Raw genomic sequence first — 17,772 nt, forward strand, 5'->3', positions numbered from 1 at the left:
GGGCCGTTGCAGTTCTTCTCTGAGGTTTGAAAAACTCTAAGGCAGGGGGAGAGATCTTGCTCTCTTCTCTGGTCAAGAATAGACTGTAAAGATATGAGCCTGGGATTACCGAAGGCTGTGGGTTGGACCTATGGGGACATCTGGTCTGAGTGAGGAGGGGGCGAGGGGTAACTCATTCTACATGATGCCTTCCAGAAACCTTGACAGAGGCTTAGGAAGCTCAAAGCCACACAGATTTGCCGGCTTTATTCATGTTGATACCTAAGCCTGTAGAAACTCTTGTATATTTAGGCAAGAAGATGTATACAGAAATGCTCACTGCAGCATTATTTGTAAAAATGAAAAATCATCTGTTTCCCAGAAAGTAGATGAAATGTGGTAGTAGCCTCCTCATCTTCCAGCTCTTGTACAGCTGCGCACCACACTGAACAGGGCTGAGCTGCAAAAATATATTTTGGAAGTGACATTGTGTGACTTCCAAGGCCAGGTGATAAAAGACATTGGGGCTTGTACCTTGCTCGCTCTTAGATCACTTGTTCTGGGGCCAAGCCAGCCACCATGTCACAAGGACACTCAAGCAGCTCCCTGGAGACGTCCATGGAGCAAGGGGCTGAGGTCGGCTCGCCAAGGATCTGAGTGAGCCCTCTTGGGAGGAGGCCCTCCAGGCCCAGTCAAGCATCTTTAATGCTCTCCAGGCAGAACCACCCTGTCAATGTCTGGCCTACAAAAACTAAGATGACAAATGTTATTACAGTTTAACTATAGTTGTTACTAAGGCATTTGTTGCTTCGCATGTAGCAATAACTAATACAAATGTTATATAATCATATAGTGAAACTTTAATCTGCTTTTTAAAATTTATTCATTAAATATTTGAGAGACTGCGAGCAGGCGGGGCGGGGAAGGGCAGAGGGAGAGAATCTCAAGCAGACTCCCTGCTGAGTGCAGAGCTTGATGCCACTACCCCGAGATCATGACCTGAGCCGAAACCAAGAGTTGCTCAACCAACTGTGCCACTCAGGAGCCCCATATTTTTTAAACATTTTTTTATAAGTAATCTCTACACCCAACATGGAGCCCACTCACAACCCTGAGATCGAGTTACATGCTCTACCAACTAATCCAGCCAGGCACCCCTAGTCTGCTTGTTTTTTAAAAGGGGTTAAATAGGCACACCGTAGAATTCTACTGAGCTTTAACTGAGAATGTGTGTGAACTTTATGTGTCTGGCACATAGTAGGTACTCAATAGGCTTGTCGCTGCACTCTTCTCTGGTTTCCTTTCCTTCCCTCGGATTCCCAGCTGAATTTCCCATTTGATAAACAGGTATTCTTCCTAGTTTGAATATTATCACAATATTCTCATTTGGTAAGATGAATCCTTCTGTTCTCACAGTACAAGTTGGAGAAAAAGCCCATCTCCTCTTCAAGGCATTAGGTAAATATATATATATTTATTTATATTTATATTTTATATATTTAAATCAAATATTAAAAATTAATTTAATTATATTTTATATTAAATTTTAATTAATATTTTATATTAAATTTTAATTAATATTTTATATTAATTCAATATTAAAATTAAATATTAAATAGTAAAATATTTAAATATATATTTATATATATTCAACCCTATATATATATATAGGGGTCAACCCCATCTGAATATATATAATATATAATATAAATATATTTATTATATTTTTATAAGTTTTATATTTATATATAAATATATTTATATTATATATAAAGAGAAATTATATATATATATTCAGAGATCACAGAAGGAGAGCTTGCCTCAGTAACCTCTACTCCATCTTCCACTCCAAGCACCTAACTCTGAGGGATGGGGTCTAATTAGGCACTAATGAAGTGGAACTTAGGGAAAGAAAATGCCGACCTGAGTTCCTGGCACCTCTACCCAGCAACACTAAGGTCTCAGGGAAATCTTATTTTGGTGTCTAGGTCAAAGACTTTATTTTTTTTTTAAAGTAACCATGCTAAGCCATAGATTTATATAATCACATGAGAAACAAAATTGAGAGCTCTCTCCACTACTACTGGACAAAATACAGATTCCTTGACTTCTGAGCAGGGGGAAAAGTTCACATTAACAGCAAGAACTGTGTACCAGTGCACCCATCATTCCACCCACCACTTGCCAAGCTGCTTAAATTACTGGCTTATCCAAAATACAGGGAACTTTTCTGTGCCTGCAAGTCTAGCAGAGCATGTATTTAAATATGAAAGAGACCAGTGAAATTCAAAGACACTGGAATTAAATGAGGAAAAGAAAAGTTGTAAACCGTTGCTAGACCAAGTCAGTTCAGTACTCCACACTTTGGTGAGAACCAGCCCCTCACCCTTACCCCCATCCCAGAGGGACTCTGGGGTCCATTTCCTTGTTAATATCCAGCATGAACGAGTGTGCCTCGCAACACACCTGAAAGCTAGGAAGCTAAGCAGGCCCACTTTTAAGAGAGCGAGAACAGACATTTGTTGGCAGTGTCTAACTATCCCCACATTAACTTCCACCTATTCTTAAGTGTCAACTACTGCCTTTCCCCGTCCCAAAGGATTTCAGAAAGCCTGAATGGCTTTAGATTGCAGCAGGTCCAAATACTGCACCTTAAACAGTGATTCTGTGTGGCCAAGGGTGTTTTAGCCTACCCTTTGAGAGCCTGGCACAGAACAAGCTCCCCTTTTACTTGACCCTCCTTTGCTAATACAAGGCTGTTTGGCTGGGCCCAGCACTCATGGGGCAAATGTTCAAGCCAAGAATAGTCTTCATTCTTCTTGTGAAGCTTTGAAAGTCTTCTAAAGAACACAGGAAATTGTCAACCCTTATTTTCTATTGAAAACGGCTGACACTAAACTTTGAACATTCTATGGATTAATCCCAAATCATGGGACCCAATTTGCTTGAAAAGAACCAATTTTCAGCCATGTCAGAGATGAGATACTCTGATAAACCATCTCAGCATTACTTGCAAAGAATGACATATTTTATAACTCCCATTACTGGCACTGTAGAAAACCCACTTTTTACCAAAATTGCCTTATTTCCACGATGTACCTTATTGTCAAAACATACTTCACTTAGTAACTCCAAAAGGCTGTGCCTATAAAGAAGCAAGTCTAGAGACTTACCAAAGCACCATGCAAACTTACTAAAAATGCACCATCATTTAAACTTGAGGAGAAACAATACTCTTTGTCATGGCCCAGCATCACTGCTTCTATCAACATCCAAGGAAAAATAATCTCTCGAGGTCCAGATACCTTCACATGACCAGTCTTCACTCTGAACCAGCAAGGGAGATAAGGGCCCTAATTTATACCTGAAGAAACTGTTCAGAAAACAAAGTAATATGCCCAGTTCACAGAGATGAGATTTGAACAGATTAGTGTGTTCAGGGTTTTCTAGCACACTCCAGGTGGTCGTATGGCATAAGACTGAAGCACATAGGCCCTGATGTCATCACCATGACTGGTTCAAACCCAGCTCTGCCAGTTACCACTTTTCTCCTAGGTAAGTCACTAAACATCTCCAAGCCTGTTTCCAGTCTGTAAAAGGATGATACTGGTATCTATTAAGGGTTAAATGAAGGTAATGCACAAAAACTAGTTAACTTACCATCTGGAACATAGTAAGTGTTCAATACATGAATAATTGTTATTACAAAGGGCAGGGAAAATACCCTGAATGAAACACAGGGACTTTTGTTTACATTTGCAAGGTTTTTATTAGAAAAGACTTTAATTTACTGGAGTGGCAGACAATTTTTCCTTTCACATCAAATAGGATACCAGAGCAGTCTTCATTAGGACATCCTTGGGGAGTCAACAAAATTATTAATGATCTACACACTACCTAAATCAATGGCTTCCAAAGTGGAATGAGCTAGATAATTCACTGGGGCTTAAGAGTGTTAACTTTTTTCCCCCACTTTAAAAGTCTGTTTCATAATGTTCACAGTAACACAGTAGTACATGCATACAATTTATTATACAATTGCAATTATGGATACATGCTGAAAAATATTTAATAAGGAAACAGGATAGTTTGGAAATAGTGATCTAGATGACTTGCTATGTCAACATTCTGCTCTTGCTGCATTATCAGGCCATCTTAAACACTTTCCTCTTGCTTTTCCCTCACCTACTATACACCTACCTCCACATTACTAGGTCAGTTTCTCCAAGAGGATAAAAGGCACAAAAGGTGGGGCAGGGAGGAGGGGAGGTTCTCAGAATATGCAGGTGGTAGAGTGACACCAAATTAATGAGTCTAAGAGGCAGAAGCCTGTATATATCTCTTCAGCTTTTAAGAGTATGATCTAAGCTACATAGAAATAAGCCATACGTCCAATCAACTCATTTTATCAACTTCCCTGGTTACTTGTGAACTTGAGAACAAGACAAGTAGATCTCATCCCACTAGGTGGCAGTAAAGGTCTATCATTGTGGTGCCCAAACCAGTCAGTGGACTGCCCCTGACTTGGTCAATCCTGCAGACTTAAAGACAGTGGTTACCAAGTTGCTTCAGTCACGTAACGCCTCTAGACAATGGAGAGTAGGCATTGCTTGTTTTTCTGTTTACAAGCTGGCCTTTTCCTTATGCCTTCCTGAATGTTATATGTATTATGAGTAATCATAAAGCAGTTCTCAGAAATTCATAGGTCATACAGCAAAAACAGCCCTCAATATGCTTGAGAAGCCTGGAGTCCAACAATCAGAAGACCCATATCAAATTCAGGTAAAACCTCAGGTATGACACAGATAAGGATTTGTGCAAATTTTTACTAGCATAGTAGAGTAAAAGTGACTTACAAACTTATCACAATATACAGAATTTTTAAATGGTAACTATGAGGACCTGTTTCTAGGAGTAATACTTCACTAGTTAGGCAGGTGGTCTATACAAAGTTTTTCATTTTGCATTCTCCAAATTCAATAGGTTGTCAACTCCCTAAAACCAAATCCTTCTGGTTACAGGTGTTAACCCAGTCTTTCTTAACACAGGAACCAAAACAAATAGGGGGAAAAAGAAACCCTACATATTTTACCTATAGTTATTCTGGAACACCTGTCTTGGATGAACCAGCAATTTATTTTTAAAAATACCATGTTAACGTTCTCTAATAGCAGAAGGCATTTTAGGATTAACAAAACTTTTCCAAGACAATTTTTAACTAGTGACAGCCATCAAATAAGAATAAATGTTTACTGTGGTATTCCTAAATTATGTTTTTAAAGCCTCATGAGATCTACTTTAAATACAGCAACCCTGGGGTGAACTTATACGTAAAGTCAAGATTATGTAACATGAATAATCTATGTTTTACATTTTGGATCTATGTATCTTTGAAACGCATTAAGGATTTTTCAAGCATACTGACTTGCTTAAATCCTTCAGTGTATGAAGCCAACAAAAATAAGAATTAGCACTTACTTCCTTCTGCTTGGATCATTAATTTTAAAACGTAACAAACATAGTGAAACTTTTCATGGTAATGAACTTGGTTGTATTAATTGTACTTAAAATGCCATAAAGCATTATGTTAAAATGTGTATCATTTGACCTAGTGAAATTATACCACTTTCTTTCCAGTTAGAAGTTTCAGTTTCCAGGGACATGAGAGTTTACCTAAGATGAATGAATTGGGATTTTTCTCAGAGGAATAACATATTAATGAGATAGTAATGAGCAGAGATACTATATATCTCATAAATTAGAAAATCAATACATAATCATTCCAAATGAAATAAACATGCAAGAGAAAAGATGAATTACAATTGTGGAGGAAGCAAATTCAAGTTGAAAAGTTTCTATCCAAATATATTCTAGTTTTGCGTATCAGCTGTAAAATATTTAAGAGCCCACACTCTATTACATCACAACATTGTTTATTATGTGAATTTTTTACAATACAAACAAAAAAAATACAGAAATGCAATATATGAATACAGCTAAATGCAGAATGGTGACTTTTTTTCTTTTCAAGAGGCCATGATTCCCATTTCTAGTAAAATAAAGAGACGGCACATAGGTAGAAATAGGTTGGTCGTTAGCTTCACAATTTTGCCTAGAAATGATCTATAAATGCATTTTTCCCCCTGCTACTTACCATAAAGTGTAAAAAGGGAATTAAAGGAAAGTTTCCTTGTTGGTTTCTACCATATGAAAGATGCTATATTCTATTTTAGCAGGGCCAATATATGGAAAATACCTAAATAAAATGTTATTAAAAAATGAAGCAGTAATGAGATTCTGGCTAAAGAGGGCACTAAATGAGAATAACATATATTTCAAGAATCCAAAACAAACAAATAAACAAAAAAAGGTTGTTATAAAAAAGCTCTAGGTGCATTGTAAGCATATAGGATTTTTTTTTCCATGTGTATTTTTAAACAATGGAAGTGTCAAAAAATAGGGTCAACTGTGTTAGACTAAATTACATTATTGTATACGCTGTACTGAATGGAACCTTTGTATTATAATTATCATAGAGAAGCATAGTTTGCATCATATTATGGCAATTTATCCTCAATGAAAACCTTCCAGAGTCCTTTTATTTTGGAATATCCTGTAAACAATCAAACCACCAGAACATGATTGTACAACAGTAAAATGTTTTCTTGCACTAAATTGAAGACATCTGTTTAATAAAAAAACAAAAAACAAAACAAAACAAAAAAAAAATGTAGGAAAGGTACTTAGAGCTGTTAGTTTCTAAGTACATAACACCCTAGACAATTCAAGGCATCTTAATCTCCATCAAGAACAAAAAAATAATAATTTTGTCATGCTGTTAAATCCATCATTAAGGATTAAACTGGTGCAAATTGGTCAAACGGATCCAACAAACACTGATGTCCAAGCTGGCATATTGGCAACTAATACGTAACTGGTGGTCAATAGAGGGTTTAAAAGATCTTCCCTTTCTTCTTGTTCTTTTCCAAGGTTCTAAATGGTTAAAGGAAAATAATCAAAGTGAGTAGCCATGTTATAAACATTACAGACAATATATGATAACATCAATGTCTAATCCAGCTACAACTATGTTAGATTTTTCCAACATTATGTTTTTATTTAAAAAATTAAAAGGAGTGGCTGGGTGGCTCAGTCAGTTAATGTCATTGGACTCTTGATTTTGGCTCAGGTCATGATCTCAGGATTGTGAGACTGAGCTCCATGTCAGGCTCTCCACTGGCTGTGGAGCCTGCTCAAGATCCTCTCTCTCCCTCTACCCTCCCCTCCCCCTGCTCTCCTTCTCAAAAGTAAATAAAGAAATAAAACTTAAAAAGATTAAAAAAATATATAAGGTTTAGAAGTGAATAATGAGGACAATGCAAGTCTGTAACAGATAATCCAATATTTGACCAAATTTCAGGATAAACAGTAAAAACAGGACAAAAACCCATTTTTAATGCATGAGAACAATTTTTTCCAAATGAAATAGTGCAAACTGAAAAATATCAACTGACATCAAATACAGTATCCTTTTCTTTTACTGCCTTTGAATTTTGCATTATGTTTGCTTTTACCAATAGATTTTCCTCTATGCAGGGGAAAAGTTAATAGAAGGACAATGTTACAGAACAAATATCTAACTCTGAAAATATTTAGCAGTGAGGGTAAACTGTAGAATTCTTATAGGGATACAACTTTTTAGTTTTTAATGGGACTAACAAGAAAAAGAACAAGTCAAGGTACAAATATTACTGGGTTTTGTGTAAACTAAGAACAAGTAACTGATTAGCTGTATTTGGAATCAGATATCCAAAATTTTATCTTAAGAAATAACTTTAATCCTAAAGAAATAATTCAGTACAACTAGGGGTAAAACGTACCCCTAAATGTATAAAAGATCTTTGTAGCAGTGTTTTCTATGTTTGCCAATGAGCAAACAAAACTATTTTGTCCAATATTTGAAGGGAGGAGACAAGAAATCGATTATGGTAAGTCACTTACGGAGAATGCTATGAAGCTATGAAATCATAATTACGAAGCCTGTTATGTCATGGAAGATATTTATAATGAAAAGAAATACTGTTAGAGTAGACAGACTGTATCCATCTATTAAAAATATTCATCCATGAAATTAACTGTGCTTGGGTGACAATGGGTGAGGTCTTTATTTATTTATTATTTATTTATTTGAGAGAGAGCAAGTGCTCAGGAGCCAAGGGAGTCTAAAGCGGGACTCCATCCAGGATCATGACCTGAGCAGAAGGCAGGCTTGTTTAACTGAGCCACCCAGGCACCCTGAGTAAGGTCTTTTAAAATAAACAAGACAGGGCGCCTGGGTGGCTCAGTGGGTTAAGCCTCTGCCTTCGGCTCAGATCATGATCTCAGGGTCCTGGAATCAAGCTCCACATCGCGCTCTCTGCTCAGCAGGAAGCCTGCTTCTCCCCTCTCTCTGCCTGCCTCTCTGCCTACTTGTGATCTCTCAAATAAATAAAATCTTTAAAAATAAATAAATAAACAAGACAATAATTCCTTAAAACATTAATATAAATATTTCTTAGGAATCTGATATTAATTACCTGGAAGAGTTCTGTTGTTCTAAAATACGTTGTTGGGCTTCCCAGTTTGCTTTCTCATCTTCAAACTGACGACGTTTTTCCTCTAATTCTTTGTGCTGTGCTTCCAAATTCTTTTTCATTTGCTCATGGCGCCTTTGGAGCTAAATCAGAGCACAATATGTAAAATAAAGCTGTTTAAGATATCAGGACAGAAGTATGTTTCACCCAGGCCTTCTAATGTTGTAAGTACAAGCACTGAGTTCTTATGCTATAAATTCAGAATACCACCTGGAAAGTGTTGTCTAGGATTTCTCCTTCTGTAGGACTTGCCACCCTAAAGGCCAGTGACCCAAGAGAATAATTTTGGGAAATGGGGGGAAAAAAGTGCTACAAGTTTATAGTTGTGTTGAGCTTTACAATGGACATATTCTATCTTATTTATCATCTCATCTTTCACTACCCATAAGCATGAAGAAAGAAGGCAAGGAAAACATCACTGTCCTCACAGTACAGGTGAACAAAGAGTCGCAGAGTGTAAGTCATTAGCCAGAATACTGGAAGAACCAGGATTGAACCCGTCTCCTCATTCCAAGTTCAGAAAGCTGAGACAAGTGGAAAGAAAGCAGGTAGATAAGGACTTAAAGGGCTTCAAGATCAGAGGAAGCCTCCCCAATTCCTATAATGTTTCTCAAATGTTAGTCTTCATACAAATTACCAGAACACTGGACCTTACCCAGACATACTGAATTAGAATCTTTCAGTGTTAAGACTAGAAATCTGCATTTTCAACACACCCCAGTGATTCCAATGCAGGTATTTCTCCTACACTGAGAATTAATGCTATAAAGAATGCTAGCTGAGAAGTAGAAACACTCTTGCAAAGTAACTGCAGAAACAAAGAGCTTATCTAATGGTTCCTTAAATAATTTCATTTAGGCACTAGTCAACCTGTTTCTGAAGAAAATAGTTACACCAATAAAAAAAAAATCAGGTTGAACCTAAATACACTTAATACCTGAAAAACTATTCAACCTTCAGATGTCCAGGAATCATATTCTATTAATGATCATATTACATCAGTGAGTTAACATCCTAAATTTGGATGATAGTAAAATTCTGCATATATAATTTGCTTTCTCAATTATTTTGTAAACCACAAAGAGTGACTTCATAATTATTCTTACTCCAAAAAGTTCATGCAATTCCTACAAAACCATCTAAGATAAATGCAAACAAACATGAGTCAAATTTGAGAAACCATCTTCCTGATTATAGCAAACAAGTTACTAAGAAAATATCAAAAATATGAACATAGGAAAATGCCTCTAGTTATTAAAAAAAATGCAAGGGAATCATAAACACACGATTCACAGTTACTTCAGAGAAGCAGGGAGAGAACTACTATAGGGGAGAGTTACAAAGGGGCTTAAAATGAACTAACGAGGTCTTATTTTTTAAGCTGGGTAGTTAAGTTCACAGATATTCATCATTCCTTATCTGTGTATTTCTGTTACATATAAGTATCTTTTGTGTTAACTGCATGTAGGTAAAAAGTACAGGTTACAAGCCTTCTCAAAGGACTGTCAGGGGTTAGATGTCTTAACAAAATTTTGACTCTTTCAGATTTTAGAAAGGCATTATTACTTAGAAAAGTATATAAACTACATTTATAAAACGCCTCCTGGGCTATCTAGGATACCACTTATCTTAGCATCAAACACATTACTATTTTTTGCAGTAAATTTTATAATATTCACATCAAGTGGAATAAAACAATTAGTTCTATGTCTCATTTTGCAGTTTTCAGAGCTTATTAAGATTTAGGATTTGAGGGGCGCCTGGGTGGCTCAGTGGGTTAAAGCCTCTGCCTTCGGCTCAGGTCGTGATTCCAGTGTCCTGGGATCGAGCCCCGCATCAGGCTCTCTGCTCCGCAGGGAGCCTGCTTCCTCCTCTCTCTCTGCCTGCCTCTCTGCCTAGTTGTGATTTCTGTCAAATAAATAAAATATTAAAAAAAAAAAAAAAAAAAAGACTTAGGATTTGAAACTGTGGATACATGATTGTGGACTTACCTAGTGATTAAGAGCAAACTTAAAGAATTAATGGGTTCAACTTACAACAATATGTGGCACTGACAAGTTATTTTCTCCTTCCTCTTATGTATAAAAAGGGAGATGGACAATAGTATCTACCTCATAGGGTTATGGTGTGGATTTAATGACAAAATACATTAAGAATGCTTACTACTGTGCCGGAGGCACTATGCTGCTGGATATTAACAGCTGTGCCCTAAAGAAACATTTCTAACTTGAGAAAAAACTGTATTACACAAGGTTAAATAGGTCTCTTCACCTATACATTTATATACTTATATGGCTTACAGTATTAGGAGAAACTTGGCAGATCTCTTTACAGGTTCTTCGAATGCTAAGAAAGATTCCATCCTTCAAAGAGTAAAGTTTCTCAAAACTGTTATCACCACTCACAAAAATCATAAAACTCTTGAAGGGTTTTTCAGCTAGTTTCATAATTATTTGTTTATAACATTTACTCTTAGGAGCAGTTTCTAAAATATGTCTATAGCAAATGTAAATTCAACTACTTTTAGATTTTCAATGAAATCTAAGTGTAGAGGTAATACAGACTCTCCATTATTCCTGTTTTTATTCCCCTCTGTTATAGATTTTCCAGATTATTCACTCGTTAGTGCAAGGGCAAAAACTCAAATGGACAAAATTAATAAAAGGCTGGTAAGTAAAACAACTAAACTTAATCTCCAAAATGTCATCTTATTAATAACAGATGCTAGGGATCCTATTTCTGCAATGCTTGCAGTCTCAAACCAGAAGGAAGTATTCCATATCTTTGCTACATTAAGTTTATGACAAATTTAACAACAGTCAAAGTGGCTGTCCATTTTTTTTTTCAAAGTAAGAGATCACATGTAAAGCCTAGTAATTTAAGAGTAATCTAATGTGGAATATAAACATTTCCTCCAAATTACTCAATATTTTACTCACCTCCATGCATTCTATTTAGTGGATTAAAATACTTTTGGTTATTTAGTCAAAGAGGGTTTCGGTATTTTATGCAATAATTACAAAAGCAATCAGATCAACCATAAGAACATTAAAAAAATAGATCTGAATCCCCTTTTAATATACTTAGATACAAATATTATTAATGGAGCCACATATGAACACAAGGATCTCACTGAATTTTAACATTAAAGGTCATTTTAAAAATATATCATATTAGTATCTATCAAACCAACTATTACTCGATTCTCATGTTATTGTTTTTTCCTCCATCTTTCACTTCTTGAAGGAAGTGTGAGGAAATGTCTTCAAGGTCTTTTTGATTTATAGAAACTAAATGTATGACTCAACATCCAAGGTAGTAGATAAGCTTGCTGGGATGCTTTGTCACTACTCTACCAATGTGCTAACAATGGCAATTACTCTGACACTATATTACAAATATGCCCAACTCATTTACAATAATATCACCTTCCTTCTATTTTCTCCCCTTTGGCGGTCTATAATTTATCCTGGCAAGCCCTTAGTTTAGTTAAAGTTCTTTCTTTCATTTTCTCATTCATATGCAAATAACTCTGATTTATTATTATAATTCTCACACAAGTTTTTATTCTTACAACCACCCCAAACCCTTGATCTTTACTCTTTCTACCTTGAATACAGGAAATAGTTTATAATTTCATTTCTCATAATTTGCTCATTAAAACTGATAATTCATTTTAAGTATTCTATTATATCTTCCTAACATTTATGGCCAAACACTTACATACTGAAGTATATATTTTTTCTTAAAAAAAGGTTTATTTATTTATTTATTTGACAGAGAGAGAGAGAGAGATCACAAATAGGCAGAGAGGCAGGCAGAGAGAAAGGAGGAAGCAGGCTTCCTGCTGAACAGACAGCCCCATGCGGGGCTCAATCCCAGGACCCTGGGATCATGACCTGAGCCAAAGGCAGAGGCTTTAACCCACTGAGCCACCCAGGCGCCCCTGAAGTATATATTATTATAAACAAAGTGCTTCCTTTTATTTCTCCATCTTATTACATTAGGGTACTATATTAAATTTGGAAAAATATGTGTAGAAAGGTTTTATTATCTATACTAATAAAGATATTACTAATTTAAAAAAGAAATAATGTGTCTACAAGATGAAAACGTTAGGCTGATTACCTCAGCTTCTGAATCCTTCAGTTTCTGAACTTTTTCTTTGACCTTCATCTCAAACACCTGCTCCATCTCCATTTCCATCTTCTTCATCTTAGCTACATGCTCCCTTCTTTCTTCTTCCATTTGTGCGAGAGGGCTCCTGTTGTCAACATTAAGGATAAACATGAGAAGTCAAAATACTAATTCAATACAAAACTCTGAAACAGTGATGAAAACAAATATGCTGAATTCCACTACTAAATTCTGATTTTTGAAAGTAAGTTTGAAAATAATTTTTCAATTATTCTAACACCATCTTAAATGACATAGAACACAGATTTGAAGTTTTATATATAAATGCGTTAAAAATTCTTTAGAAGTTTTACAATTTACAAATACTTATAATCTAGAATTTCATTCCATAAAGTTTTATATTTAAACCTGGATCTCTAATAAATAATTACTATGAAAATAGATATAAAAAACAAACTGTTAGCAGAATGTTTCTCTTAACCTAGTGTGTATCAAATCTAGAGATGACATAAAATAAACTTTAGAGGGAAAATGGAAAGGAACCATTCCCAAATTATACTCACAGAATGGAAAATGAGAATAAAATTATTTAATTTTGCACTTTAAACAAAATTTTAATATGAAAAAAGGAACCAAGCTAATGAAGTTAATATATGTAGACTACTTTAAGCTCTATAAATTTCTAAGTGTTATCATCTCTTTTGTAACAACTACTGACATCATAATTATAAGTTAACACTAATTCAAATTTATTTTTATTTTTTATTTTATTTTTTCAGTGTCCCAAGATTCATTATCAAACTTATTTTAGTAACTGAATTACCATGTTGGAAATACTACCTACCAATCAATCCCTAGAAAGTTTTTCATTTAGGTATGCAGAATTTCCAGGCCATGGTAATTTCACTGCTCATGAAATTCATTCCACCTAACTCAAATATTTCATTGTCTTCATTTTTTATTTTAAAAAGATACTAGGTGATAAAACACATACACAGATGATATATAAGAGAGAGAATCAGAAGCAAATAAATATGCTGATAAGTATTTCTGAAATGTCGGAAAACAGACATAAGTATAGTTAAATGAAGTATTTCACTCTACTGACATTAAAGTCCACAGGCTCAAATCTCTGCACAATTTTGTTTCTGTTATTTTTTATTTTATTTTATTTATTTATTTGACAGAGAGAGGCACAGCAAGAAAGGGAACAAAAGCAGGGGGAGTGGGAGAGGGTGAAGCAGGCTGCCCACTTAGTAGGGAGCCCAATGTGGGGCTCCATCCCAGGACCCAGGGATCATGACCTCAGCTGAAGGCAGACACTTAACAAGAGAGTCACCCAGGTGCCCTGAAATCTCTGCACAATTTTGATCAAAATTTTCATGTTGAAAAATATTGCAAACGAGTTTTATCTTAAGGCTAGTATACTTAAAGAGACAAAAGGGAATGCCAAAGTATCAGTAACTCACTACAGTCCCAGGGAGGAAAGAAACCTGTGCTCCCTGACTGAGGATCTTGGAAAACTATTCAACACATAAGACAACTTAAGAGACATGTCCTCTTCTGACTTCGTTGATAAACATGTTTATTTTGCCTTCACATCAAAAGGCTTTGACCACTGATGGGACCACTGAATTGCACATTCTAAATTGGTGAATTTTACCTCAGTAAAGCACTTTAAGAAATTAAATCATGGCTTACAAACAAAAACAAAATCAGGCCTTGGATTTCACCTATAACTTCTAAGGTTAGTCACTTTAATCCTGAGGTGACACACTTTGATTATGGTAGACTTCTCTCCTAATGAGGCTAAGTATTTATTTTTTCTTTATTGTAGCTAAGTATTTTTACAGCACTCTTCTTCTGTGTCAAGGAGGAAGACTACAGAGCCAGATGGGATATATTAAATAAGCAACAGGACAGAACATTGGCTACTGATTTTTCTTAGCAAAAAGCGAGGACAAAGACATGAAGTACTGCTGTGAACAAGATCTGTTTTTGCTATTAGTGTAAATTTGAATAAAATGTTAACTAAAGGGTATTTCTTCACCAAAAGTAAACTTACAAACCTGCAGTATATTTTAATAATTAAGCAATTAATCAGAGGTTCTGAAAATGAAACTAAACCAAATATTAACTTAAAAACCTGCATTCAAAAAGTGAGGTTAACTAAAATAAACTTTTAAATATAAATATCATTATTTCATTAAAAGTTAGGGGCCTTCCTAATAACATAGTTCTCATCTTTATGGCAGATATTTTTAATAGAGGGGCTTCCGATCTCTTTGGCAGAACTCTGAATGAATCCCCTGAAATGACATACCAAATTTGTGTATCCATGCAAGCATTTTTCTGGTGAGAAGGTCCAAAGATTTTATTAGACTTTGAAAGAGTCTTATAAACCTCACTTCTTCCACCCCTCAAAACATTTTAAACTCTAGAAAAGAAATAATCTAATAACTATTTTTTTGTTGACAGTGTTGAATATGTATGTTTAAGCAAGAGAGATTATCCAACAATATTGTTGCAATTTGAAAACACAGCTCCAAACTGTAAATATATTAAATAAAAGAAAATTTCAGAGTGATCTTAAAATTTAATATGTATTCTTACTCACAATATTCTATAAAATGTTCATTTAATTTTATCCTTGGAATGAAGGCGGCAATCATTTAAATATAAAGAATTTATCATATAATTTACACATGAAAAGGGCACCAACTAAACAAAAGTAAACACTGTCATCTTGATTTTTATTTAAAGAACTCCAAGAAAATAGAAGACTCCAGACAATAGGCTATGTTTTGAAATTTTGCTTTTAAATTCAAAACTTAAATATGAAAAATCTCTACATCATAAACCTGTGTAAGTCTTTGGGAAACAAAGACTTATATGCCTTCAACTATGTCATATCTGAAAGAACAAAAAAGAGAGACTTAGAACACTTACAGTAAACCACACTAAAAACAACAATTAAAGGCAAATTCAGAGATTTCACAATTAAGTAATTAAGGTCTGTGCCCTAAAATATTAAGTTTATGGCAAAATTTGTTAATTAATTTCTTTCCCAAAATTCTATCAGTAATTATTATACCAAGTCATTATGAAAATAAAATGCTGTGCAATTATCTTCTGACAGCCTGCTCAGATTTCTAGACCTATTTAAATATGTGTACTTTCAAAAAAAATTTTGCAGAATTTCATATTGAGATACTTCAAGTTGTTCAGCCTTGTCAAAATATTTGACTCCTGACCAAACGAAATGATATTCCAGTGTTTAAAAAAGAGTCATATATATATGTCTAAAATGGATTTTTTGAAGCCTCTTACCAGTAAACGTCTTTCAAATCCCTTTAATTTTTAAATTAGCCTCTCATTTCTAGTCATCTTTATTAAAGTGTTATTTTAAAAACTGTAATACAAATTTATGCTTACAATGTAGAAAACACAAAGAAGGGTCAATTTTTCTATCACATTAAACATTTTTTTCCAGATAAAACCTTTTTTACTAGATGGCTGCAAAAAGCATTTAATTATATTATAGCCTAACTGCTTTTTAATGGAAACTTCTTTACACACATAGATAGGCTAAAGCTTATACACTTAAACTTCTCTGAGAAATTTAAAGCAACTCTGCCAAAGAAATGAAAAGGCCTGGTAGAAGAATAAAAAGAAATAAAAAGGTATAACATAACCTGCATCTCTCTTTTAAATCCGCAAAGATTTAACGTAACTCCTTCCAGGGATCACTTTAAAGGGTTATAGTTCCTGAAAGCCACCGATGACTCACCCTTTCATGTGACAAACAGCAAAATCACAGCAAGGATCACACAAGGCTAACCTAGTAAGGTTCTAACAGTGGTTGTGTTATATACAACCCACATTTTGAGTATAACAGAAGACAACCACATTTCACTTAGATTATGTGTGGTCTTTCCAGAAGAACACATTAAACAAACACATTCACATACTTTTTCTCCAATGGTTAGTAAGGCCACTATGTACACACACATGTAGCAACTTTCATACAAAACTTTTCAAAGGAATTTCACTTAGATTTCAAGAGCAATAAAAATTTCCGAAATTTTGGGAAAAAAATAACAACACTTCATTTTGCCAAGTGAGAGCATTAGATCCAAACATAAAACAATACTCATTATATTTTCATGAAAGGACATTTTAACAAACAGTAAAAGATACAACTGAATAAATATAATTTTTTGAAAAAGCTTTGGAAATTTTCAGAAAATTGTCTTTATTTCTCTTTCAATGAAAACTGTATTGTACCAAAAGAGTGCTGAGAATCAGCTTTTGGAAGCCTGTATTTTCAGTCATTTCTAGGAATCTGTTATCCACAAAAGTTTCCCCAAGCTTACAGATGGAGAAAACTATACAAAACAGAAAAATAACATATGGAAATGAGGTAACAGGGTATGCCCAACTTGGAACAAGATACCAACCGTCATAACTGGTGCCAATGTAGACAACAGTTCATAAAAGAGTCGCCAATCAAATGTGATTTTAAGTAAAACATACAAAAGAAAACCAACAAAGGAAGAACTTGAAGAAGCAGGTCTATCAAAACCAGTAATAAATAAATAAATAAATAAATAAATAAATAAATAGTAAGTTAGCCTTCCCCTTATTGGAGGGTCACCTTCCTTTAAGAGATCTAACATTTGGATATTGCTAATTCTTCTTCCTTTTCCTTTACAACCCCTTGTTGAATCTTCTTTTATCTGGAACTTCACCTCCGTTTACTTCCAATTGCCTACCAACCTCCATACTCTCTAGTCAGGGATGAACAAGATACACACTCCCTGAAGATTTAACAAGTATTTAAATTGGTGACTTGATATTTTCTTTGCCAGATACAGACAATACCTGAATAGCTACTAGAAAAATGCTGTCTGGTCATGATTCCGGAGTCCTGGGATAGCGTCCCGCATTGGGCTCCCAGCTCTGCAGGGAGTCTGCTTCTCCTCTGAAACTTCTCCCCTCTTGTGTGGTCTCTCTCTCTCTT

General features: G+C 34.9%; 1 protein-coding gene across 5 annotated transcripts in view; it reads right to left on the minus strand.

Moving 5' to 3' along the window:
* Positions 1 to 5,895: 5,895 nt before the first annotated feature.
* SEPTIN7 (septin 7) overlaps positions 5,896 to 17,772 on the minus strand; it is a 115,311-nt gene continuing 103,434 nt past the window's right edge. For all 5 annotated transcript variants that reach the window (XM_046020724.1, XM_046020723.1, XM_046020721.1 and 2 more), the window contains 3 exons: positions 12,741 to 12,876; positions 8,556 to 8,695; positions 5,896 to 6,972 (listed from right to left, as the gene is read on the minus strand). In XM_046020724.1, the coding sequence (XP_045876680.1) occupies positions 6,933 to 6,972; positions 8,556 to 8,695; positions 12,741 to 12,876 (316 nt within the window). In that variant the 3' untranslated portion in view covers positions 5,896 to 6,932. The remainder of the gene's footprint in view (positions 6,973 to 8,555; positions 8,696 to 12,740; positions 12,877 to 17,772) is intronic.

This window comes from Meles meles, chromosome 10 (genome assembly GCF_922984935.1).
Source record: "Meles meles chromosome 10, mMelMel3.1 paternal haplotype, whole genome shotgun sequence".
Lineage (NCBI taxonomy): Eukaryota > Metazoa > Chordata > Mammalia > Carnivora > Mustelidae > Meles > Meles meles.